Below are 10,770 nucleotides of genomic sequence, written 5' to 3'. Positions count from 1 at the left end.
AAACTGTTTGGGGCTGCAAGCTCTCTGCCATCCCTGAGTGTGTAGGAGACCACAGGAAGGATGAGGCAGAGATGAAGGGAATGCTGGAAGTCCCCCAAGCTCTTTAAAACCAATGGTGAATTAACACATTTCCAATAAAATCCTTTCAATGAACCTTTGCATTGGGGCTACAGTCATTCAGCAAGTGTTTATTGAGCTCACGCCATCAGATGCCCACCCTCAAAGGCTTTGAGGTGTTTCCGGGGCTCCACCTTCCAGAGGCTTGCACCCCAGGTCCCAGCTCTTCCCTCCTATGTCGCCTGTCTTCTGTTTTCAAGGGAGCTGGGAATGCAGCACCTGTTCCAGGGGTCAGAGCAGATGTCCCCCCTTTTCTCACCAGAACGACACAGAAAGAGTCTGCAGCGGCCGTACTGCATGAGGCAGACGGTGTTTCTGACTCCGGGTGGAATGTCCCCTGTGGATCCAGTAGACAGAGAGTTAGGAAGTCCAGTCCACAGCCCAGGGCTAAGAGTTCACCGAATTCTTAAAAAGGCCTGTTTTCAGTGAGTTTTGACTCCCTAGCTTATAAAACAATACTTTCTATCTCACGGCGGTTCCAGGATGGCATGAGACAGGCTGTGTGTGTCATGCAAATCGCTTGGCTCCTTGCAGGCCTTGAGAAACTTGTTACATGAGGATCCTTCAGTGGCCTTGGCAGGGTGACATTTTAGAGAACAGAGTAATGGGAGGCAGGTATCAGGCTGTAGAAAAATTAGAAATGGGTCTGCCTTTCAGCTTGTGGCTGGACTGTCGTTCATATTGCTACAATATAAAAAAGCAAAATAAAAATATGACTCTGTGTGTGTGTGTGTGTGTGTGTGTGTGTGTGTGTGTGTGTGTGTGTGAAAAATAAACGACTAGTTTCCATAAAGAAAGCTCTGCTCTGTGGGAAAGAGACCTTTTTAAGAATGTTACATATCATGAGTTTAAAAGCAACAGTAACATAACATACGTCTTACATGTTTAGAAAAATAGTCTCCTGCGATAGTCAAACTTCAAACGGGGACTGATCTATGCTAGTGTGTCCATCGAGTCTACCACAGTCTGGAGGGGACGAGGAGATGCCGGCATAGTTCACCTTAACTAAGACCGAAGAGCCACTAATCCAATGGCTTCGGGATCGGGACTCTGGTTTTCCTAAAGTAACTCATTTTCTCTCGCTTGGAAATTCCTTTAAATGGATACATCTGTTTTGTCATGGATATAATAGGGTACCTACAAAAGCTAGGGGATGCTGTTGACAAGAATACCTTCTCTGTTCTCTGCAGGGCAGTAATCTTTCTCTGCAGTCTGGTTCCCTGCCCACAGACTCTGGGCTGCCTGAGAAGATCTCTAGCTCTCTTCAGTTCTGACACATGTATGACTATACCTCTTCCAGTTCTGACACATGTATGACTATACCTCTTCCAGTTCTGACACACGTATGACTATGTATGACTGTACTTCTGGCCTGCACAAACTGTCTCAGATTGTGATTAGACCTTTCTATTTGCATTGGAGAAAACAGGTGTCTATGTCTTGTGCTGTAAACCTCACAATTCTCAAAACAAACAAAAACAAATATAAAACCCCCAAACCTCTTCATTACGCAAGTGGTCCAGACCTGAGCCCCAGAGTGGCCCACCATCTGTGACTGCTGTCCATACTCAGACACACCTCAGCGCTGTCCACGCGCAAAGATGGGAGTCCTGCCTTCTGCAGAGCGATCCAAAACCATTTACCTGAGTTTCCTCGGACCAAGCAGAAGAAAACAGCAAAGAATAACAAGACCTTCATGTTTCCTGGCTCCCTCGGTCCACTCTGCTCGTCTGAGCAGGCCCGCAGGTGTGATTAAAGACGGAGTGACACCAGGTGGTGAGGGAGGAAATGGGGCCTTTATAGTTTTGAGGAACGCAACTTAGCAATGAGTGCATTTATCTGCTCTACTGCGTTAGACTGTGGGCAGAAGAACCGGGTAATCTTTCCCTTTTTTGGCCTAAAAATAGACAGGCTTTGTGACATTCCCTAGAGGCAGAGATTGGCCAGTTAACTTGAAGAAAGACAATCAATAGGGAGCCCTGGCTACTTCGCATCAATGGCTACAGTAGTAGGTGACAGAGCTGTAACTGTAAAGATCTGTCTTAGACCTTCAGGGTTTTCAACAGTGGGCAGGATGCACCTCAGCTGAGAACACCACAGAGTCTGACCAGAAGCCACTCCCAGATATTTGCTCAACAGAAACAAGGCCCCATGTACACCCAAGAAGGTGTACAAGAACATTCAGGGTAGTGTGACTCATCAATCTGTAGACAAAATTTAAGCAGCAGATTGCAACATAATGAAACAATTAGTCACCTCCCACCCAGCAAGAAAACAGCCGGACACAACGACAATAGCAACGATATAGGGATGCGGAGTAAAAAGTTTTTTTTTTTAAAAAAAAAAAAGGCCAGATATAACACATCAAATTCACAAATTTGCAGAATCGAACTGGAATATTGTCCGGTCGTCATAGTTGACTTCCCAGGGCGGGACTTAACCTCTCTGAGGAGCAGATGGGAGGTGAGTTGGAGGGTGAGGGGGAGCTGGAGGAGAGGAGTGAGGGGGAACTTGGATTAGTACATTAAAAAGTAATTAATTAATTAATTAATAAACTTATTTAGGCAAAAAATAGAAAAGAATATTGTTCACATGGGGAGAGGAAGACATATTTCATATCCGTCAGGGTTCTCCCCACTTAAAGTGGTCAGTTGGAGGGGTCAGGGGCCCTCAGGGATCAAGAGCTATGCTGAAATGTATCTGGAGGGAGATTTATAGGTCCTCATAGGCACAGAATAACCAGGCGGTTAGTAGGGTTAAGGATTTTCGGATGGAATTAATGAAAGCATCATGAGAATTCGAGCTGGCATAAAGCTTTTGCGCTACCATGCCCTGCAGGGTGTGGAGCCACTGCTGGAGCTTGCTGTCCACCCAGGGCCACATTCTTAAAGACAGCTGACTCTCTTGCTCCCAGAAGCCATCAACTCTGAAAGGGAGAATCATGGGGAAGAGAGATGAGGTGAGGAGAAAGGCAGTGGCGTGGGAGGAGGATGACTGTCACTAAAGATGCCTGAGAACGCCACATGGAAAACTACTGTTCTAGAAGCTTTATTTACACACATATATGTACACACACATATATGTGTATCCATACACATATATGTGTATGTGTAGATGCATGTATATGTATACATGTATATGAACATATATGTGTGTATATATACATACACACACACATATAAAGAGTTTAGTTGGAGTTACCCTACAGAGGGGATCCAGCCCCTCCCAGAAGCCATAGGTTACCAAATAACTTTTACTTTTAAAAATAATTCATTGCCCGCCAAAAAATGGAATGCTGGTTGCCAAATTCATTCTCTAAATATATCCATATTAAAACCCATTTTCTTATATCCTTATTATCAGATTTACACTTCATCCCAAAGACAAAAATCATGACTATGAGGAAAGATGACTCGGCGTTCAAGAGCACTTGCTGCTCTTACTTACATCCCATGTTCTGCTTCCAGCAACCATGTGGTGGCTCGCAACCACCTGTAACTATGGTTTCAGGTGATCTGACACCCTCTCCTATCCTTCATGAGCACCAAGTGTGTCCATGGTGCACATACATCCACGCAGGCAGAACACGCATACAAATAAAAGAACATAATTAGGACTGTGTCCTTCAGTGCTAAGTCTGTATGAATTTGACCCTCTCTTAGTTCCTTGAATTAACCTACCCCTATTTAAAGACTGCTTCAGACCAAGTGACAGAGAACAAGGAGTAGCCCGGGGCACTTTTGTCTCTATGCTGTAGAAAGGAATCTACACGTACACCGAATTAGTTCTTAGTGAGCACACATTGTTACACTTGCTTCCTCTGAGTGGGGAATGCAGACACTGCTGTGACTCAGTCTTCCAAGAAGTGGCTGAACCCAGATGTCCTGAGAATGAGGAAAAGCGTAGAGCGTGGTAAGAGAGGCAATACATGTCACAAGTCTCATAAACGTGACTGATGAAATGGACTCAGGGGCAAACCTGAACTCCTGCATGTTGGACTGACTGCCTTTGCCCCTCCCTTACCTGTGAAGCCTGCTGGCTGCAGATGAGAGAAGTCAGCTTGTTTCCGAGGTGTTGACCCTCTCAGATCCCTGGATCGCTAGGCCAAGCACTACTTAAAGATGCAACCTCTTAATGAGCTGTCTTACAGTGGAACAGAAGTACTGGCTGGCCTACAACAGGTGCCTCAGATAAGAACGTAGCAGGCAATGACCAGAATTCTCTGTGCTGAGAGTTCTTAGGAGTTAGAGGGTGATGGCGTTGGGGTCCAAGAAGGTAATCCCCAGAATGCTTTCCTACTTCCCTCAACGCTTAAATACAGTGGCCTCATGTACCATCCTGTTACCAACAAGCACTTCAACCCAACAGAGTCGTGTCTGAGACCATCTGAGATCTCTGCTCATCAGGAGACTGTGCCTTGTTTCTCTGCCTTCCTCATCTGCCTAGGAAAGCTGATGTTATTTGGGATTGCTCCAGGAACCTAGTCTGTTCCATCAAGAAAGCAACAGAACCCGTGTTCATGAACTCAGCCTCACAGTAGCTTTCCTTCTTTCTCTAAAAGATTTCTTGGGAGCCATGGTATCAGTTCCTGTAACCTAAGTAGCAAAAACAAGCCAGGCCAGAAAAGCCCAGGTCATAGGGTTGTAATGCCCACCACACATACAGACAGGGAGAAAAGGTTAGACATGGTTGTCATAGGTCATAGAAAGCCAAGCCGGGGACAGGATTGAGTGAACTTGCCATCCCTCAGCTGCCTGACTGACTTCGGTACTGTGGAAGAAACAGATTTCCCAATGATGGGGAAGTCCCAGGCAATGGACAAAGCAGAGAGATCAAAGCTCTGGAAGACTTCCATGGTTCAGTGGGAGGGAGGACATTGTGTGTGCAAGGTGACGTGGAAATGAGGAAGACCAGGCAGTCAGCTGTGCCTCAAGCGGCTCTTGAATAGCCTGCGGTATTGCTAGCTAGAGCATCCTCCCACCAGGGTACAGCTGGAGTCCATGAAGAGCCTGTCATTGTTTGGGATTCTGTAATAAACGGCTTCTGCAAAAAGATCATGAACAAGATGACTAATAGATCCGATGGCTCAGAGCTGACCTCAAGAGGTCATTGTGTCCACTTCCTTGTCCAAAATCAGAAATGCAGAATTTACCTCAGATGACAAAGATATTTTTTATCCCTTGTGAATCTAGTGAGGCTCCACAGCCTTCCTGGGTTGTAGTCGTATTATTTTAAAGTCTTTATCATTTTAATGTTTAGAAAGTTCGATCTTACATTAAATTTATAATTCTGTAGCATTTAAGTATACTACAAAATACAGTTCTATGCTCAGGAGATATGGCGCTGTACATTCATGCATATCCTGAGATATAGGCGTTTGCTCCTTAGCATGTATATTTCAAATTTAAGAATAATGCAATGATTTCATAGGGAACCTATAAAGATAAAATAATTTAAAACCACCAGTGATATTTACATTGGACTCTGTATTGATTTCAAATAGTTTTAACAATGAATCTCATGCAAAATTATATGAATATTTGCTAACTATGAGGACAGAAAGCTACCTTTGAGGAATTTTTTTATCTTTTCTTTGGTTTCTCACTGCTTTTGTCTTTGTTGCATCTTTGTTTTAATATCCCTTTAAGTAGACATACCGTAGCTTGCTCGGTTAGATATGGCTCTCTTTTGCACACTATGATATTTTTTCCAAAACTTCTAAATGTTTTTGTGATCACCTGGGGGATAATTTCTGAGATGCAGAGCAGCTGAGATGAGAGGAACATGTATTTTGAGTCTTGTGTTCATACAGATAGATTGCTTCATAAAGTCTTTTGTAGGTTTTCCATGCTTCTACTGTATGGAGTTTGGCTCCTGATTCAGATAGCCCTGGGAGTAAATGATTACTCACAGGTGTGCCAAGAGCACAGAAACCAGAGAGGTGGCTTTAATGGGGCTACAACAGCTTAGAGCAGCTCTCCCCTTGGGAATAGATGAGGCTTTGTATTTTGAAGTCTTCTGAGAGTAGAGGGAAATAAGAGCAGGTTTTACTTTTTCTTATTTTCTTTTAGTATGAACACCTATGAAGACATGTGTGTGTGTGTGTGTGTGTGTGTGTGTGTGTGTGTGTTTGTGTATGTTGGACTCCAGAGAATAGCATTGTACTTGATGTTCACTAAATTAGAAGTGTGTGTGTGTGTGTGTGTGTGTGTGTGTGTGTGTGTGTGTTCTTAATTCGTGCTGTCTGCAGCTGTAAATGTCAGTGAACAGAGACAGGGGGTGAATCTTCAGGTTGGGTTTTATTGAGAGCTTGCGGTCTGAGAAGACCAAGAGCTAACAGCTGAATCAGACTTCCTTACATACCTTCCCCAGCCATCCAGCTTCAGAGCAGGTTGGAGGATGTTGGAAAGAAGCCAACCCAGAACAGTCAATCATTCTTGAGCTCAAGAACGTAATGTCCTGCAGGTCAGGTGATGAGTCACCTTTCTGAGACTTGTGATGTCTGTACTTCTCTCTGGTTCTTGTCTCTTACCTTCTTCCTCAGCCTCTAGATGGAAAAAAAAAGGAAATCTAGGGCAAGGGGTAGAAAGGGAGAAGAGGGGTGTGGAAGACTAGGAGAATGAAAGCCACAAAAACACACCTTGTCTGAAAACATCATAATGGAATCTAATACTTAGGGTAAATTCCTTTAAAAAAATAAAAACACTAAATTTTGTAAGAAAGAAAAACTTAAAAGAATGGGTTTGAAAAATATCAACTATACAGAAAGAAGAAGAAAAGTAGTTTGGAAGGAGGGACAGGAAGAGGAAATTCAAATGGAGCAAAGGCACAGGACCAGAGTCTAGATCGTGGGGTACAAGGATTCCAGTAAGAACGGCTATATCATGTATCCAATATCTGCTGACTTGGAAGAGCCCAACATTCTTACATTCACAAAAGTCAACTGTATAAGATAGGAATATGTTAGTCTCCTTGATTTGTATACATTCAGAATGGGTACGTATATCAAAACAGCCCACCCTTAATTATGTACACTAAGAAGAAGGGAAAGTTGGTATGTTGTTAAGGAGGTCAGCTACTATTCCCATCCAAACAGGAAGAATGAATTTTTAATCATATTAGGAGTTGGAAAGAATGTGGAGAATTTCCTGTTTAATACACTGCTGATAGAAAGAATAATTCTCTCTCTAAAGGAAAATTTGGGCACATATTGTAACAATAAGCACACACTCTAAGACCGAATAATGTTAACTTTATTATTTGGATCATTCATTAGAGATAACTAAAATGCTTATCACGTAACTGTCTTTAATGTCAAAAGATAGTAGCATCCGATAAGCTCATGAGTGATATCAGATCGTCCAAGAAATAGAATTTATATATAATCACTCACAAGAAGGCGACTACATATTGTGTATAAAGACCTCCAGGATGACATTTTCAAAGTTGTAAAACAGTGATCTCCCATTTGAATCTGTATAGCATTTCCTTAAATGTGTTCTATGGAAATTGGACTATGTGATGAAATTATATGTAAGATTAGATAATGAACTTCTAGAACTAAACATACAAGGAAGCATATTACATCTGCAATAGGTGGTGTCCAAATCCGCTGAAGAACATTCCATGTCTTAGTAATCATGGCTCAGGAATGAAAGGGACCCAATTAGGAGACAGTAGATTGAAGTTTTCTTATTTGAAAAGATGAGCTGGACAAAGGGACACTACCATATAAGGCTCCCTTTTCTATCCAGTGCTATGGGATGTCTTTCTGTATGCTGTGAATATGTGTTGCTCTCATTGGTTGATAAATAAAGCTACTTTGGCCTATGGCAAGGAAGGATAGAGTCAGGTGGGAAATCCAAGCAGAGATACAGGAGAAGGGCACAGTCAGAGAGACACCAGTCGCCGCCAAAGGAGCAACATGCCAGAGCACCACCGGTAAGCTGGTGGTAATTGTAATCTGACAATACACAGATCAATAGAAATGGGTTAATTTAAATATAAGAGCTATCTAATAAAAAGTCTGAGCCATCATCCAAGCATTTCTAATTAATACTGAGAATCTGAGTGATTGTTTGGGAGCTGGCGGGTGGGAGAGAAACCTCTGATTACAATCCAGTGTGCCAAAGTCATCAACTGGGCAGGAAGGCAGTGGCCCTCTTCCCAATGCACTTGACTGTGCTCAGTCATCTCCACCCAACCTGCAAGTTCATTTATCAAACCCCCAGCTCACTCACCCCGACTTCTCATTCCCTTTCCTCTGATCACACTGGCCTCTTCGCAATACTCTTGAACTATACCAAATGAAGCTGGTCCTCAATGCATTGTCTTTTACTGTTCCGTTCCCATGGTGTTCATGTCCACCATGCCCTGACATCCGTTAGAGTTTTAGTCAGTGTCTACCTTCTCAGTGAGACTCTAAAAATCAACATTCTGCCTCACAGTCTGTATTTCCTTCCATGATTTTCTTCTCCCATTGTATTTGCTATTTTCCAGCAGGCCATGTATCTTACTTGTAGACATTTATCATGGTTTGCCATGACAGTAGGAATATAAAATACATGAGCACAGTGAGTTTGCTAATGATTGAGTGTTTGAAACCATAATAGCAACTGAAGTAAAGACGATGTTTGTAGATATTTGTTGAGTAAGTGAATGAGCTGATGAATGAAGAACAGAAGTAATACTAGATTTAAGACTAATAATGAAATGCCTATACCTGCTTTCTTACAGGGGAGGTTTTAAATTCTTCTGTGCCCCCGTCTCAGCTTTATTCCTTCTTTGAGTCCTTCTCACATGGACATGCATCCCACCACTCCACCCTCAAGGTTCGTCTTACTCACTGTTTTATCTCACAAATACACAAAATGTCTCCTTGAATACATTTCTGTTCTCTTCACTTAAGGAACACTGACCTCCTACAACTGGACATCTGAGGCATTGTTGCTAATAGAACTCAATCCTCAGTCTGAAGCCCAACTGTCCCACGCTTACCAAGGTATGGTAGCTCAGAAAAGAAGGAAGGGCGGAGGAGCTGTGCATCACTGTTTTTCAGGACCACTTCCTATTCTATGGCTTTCCAGTCCACCAAACCATCTCCATTCTTAACTTTTGGAATTGTGTTATTTCTGGCACTTCAATTTGTATGCCCCACCACCCCCAGAAACTGAAGGGCGTGGTCGACCGGTAGTTTAACAAGACCAGCTCAAAAACAAGGAATATAATTTTAATAATTGGGATAAAGAGAGACTCACACAACCGAAGTCCAGCGAGAATCACGCGCAGCGGAGAAAGAGAGAAAACAAGGGGCGGGCACCCAATCCCCAGGTGCTTCTTCCTTCACCCCAGGCAGCCACACCCTAGCCAAATGTGACTGGCTGAGCTTCCCCATCAAGAAACTCATTTTCTGAATTATGTGGGGGGATATTCAATCACACTGTGAACCTTGCATTAAGTAAATAAAACTCATTTTGGGTCAGGAGGCGGAGTTACCAGCTAGCTGACAGAAAGTAGCCATAGAGCATCAGGGGGCATCCAGCAGAGATAGAGAGACACAGGACACAGTAGAGAGGGATTTGGAGTGGCACAGCCTTTTGTGGTTTGGCAGAGCAGAAGCATGCATGAGTCTTTTGGAGATGCCGGCCAGGAGAGGGTAGCTACTTGTGACCCAGCCTCTCTGAGCTAGCAGGTTTTCACCCCAGCCTTTGAATCTAGAGTCTTATTTATAAATAGAACAACAGAGATTTAGTTAAAACTACTTTTAGTGGTGGCAACTGAGCCAGTGCCTGTGGGAACAGAATTCATCCCAGGCTATAGCCTGAGCAGCCAGGTCACTGATGGAGAAGCAGACCTCTGACTGCAAATCGGCAATTGCTGGTTGAAATAACAGTAGACTAAGGGGCAGCCACTGTGCAGAAGTTAAAACAACAGAATTATAGATTCCTTTTTCCCAGAAAGGCATCTCTAACAACAGGTTTTAGCACTTACTGACAAATGACTGCAACTTGGGGTTCTCATTTCCTCTTTTCCCCGGGATTCACATACACCATTCAACTCCTCACTGGACATTTGCAAATGCTTTAGCGTTCAGCGCATCCAGAGCAATCTCTCCGTGCCCTCTCTTGTACTGTGTGGGTAGCTTTAGTTAACATAACTCACCTCTACCCTGTTGTTTCTCCTTCTCCATGGCCACCAGTTCCATGAACTCCACTTCTATAGAGTCATCTGCTGAGTTCCTCTCAACTGTTACTCAACTTTAGTCATGATTGACTTTCACCAACTTGAATGGCTGTAACCACTTCTCCCCTGGTCTTTTCGCTTCTCCTCTCTAGTTCATTCTTAATTCTGTCATTAGAATGAGCATTGAGAGGCTCTGAGCATCCTAGAGCACCTGCTACAACTTCCTCTTGTTTAGCAGTTCATCTGTTTGCCTTGGCAACATTGCACCAATTCCTATGGACGCTCACCTGCTTCTGTGAGTTGACCTCCCTTGCAGCTCGGCTTAAACTCTCCCCATTTAATTGACTAACCAACTCCTCATGTCTCTATACCTTTGTACAAACTCTACCCTATGTTCAGAAATTTCTGTCCCCTCTCCCAACTTGACTAGTTTTAGTCATCTCACAAAGCCTTCTCAGATTTCCCCAGGAG

At 43.3% G+C, this 10,770-nt stretch overlaps 1 protein-coding gene across 1 annotated transcript; it reads right to left on the bottom strand.

Annotated features, from left to right (window-relative positions):
* Positions 1–211: 211 nt before the first annotated feature.
* Positions 212–1,815, bottom strand: LOC125414272 (sperm-associated antigen 11A-like). Its single transcript, XM_048456132.3, has 2 exons — positions 1,761–1,815; positions 212–454 (listed from the first exon to the last, which is right to left on the bottom strand). The coding sequence occupies exons 1-2, from the start codon at positions 1,813–1,815 to the stop codon at positions 291–293; spliced, it is 219 nt and encodes a 72-aa protein (XP_048312089.2). The 3' UTR covers positions 212–290.
* Positions 1,816–10,770: the final 8,955 nt, after the last annotated feature.

This window comes from Myodes glareolus, chromosome 23, assembly GCF_982192425.1.
Source record: "Myodes glareolus chromosome 23, mMyoGla1.1, whole genome shotgun sequence".
Taxonomy (NCBI): Eukaryota; Metazoa; Chordata; class Mammalia; order Rodentia; family Cricetidae; genus Myodes; species Myodes glareolus.
This window is presented reverse-complemented; position numbering and strand designations above follow the sequence as displayed.

Bases quoted from the DNA above. Each gene is read 5' to 3' on its own strand.
- LOC125414272 (XM_048456132.3), bottom strand. From the start codon at position 1,815: ATGAAGGTCTTGTTATTCTTTGCTGTTTTCTTCTGCTTGGTCCGAGGA. The intron at 455-1,760 runs GTAAATGGTTTT...CTGGATCCACAG, and splicing joins CTTGGTCCGAGGAAACTCAG to GGGACATTCCACCCGGAGTC.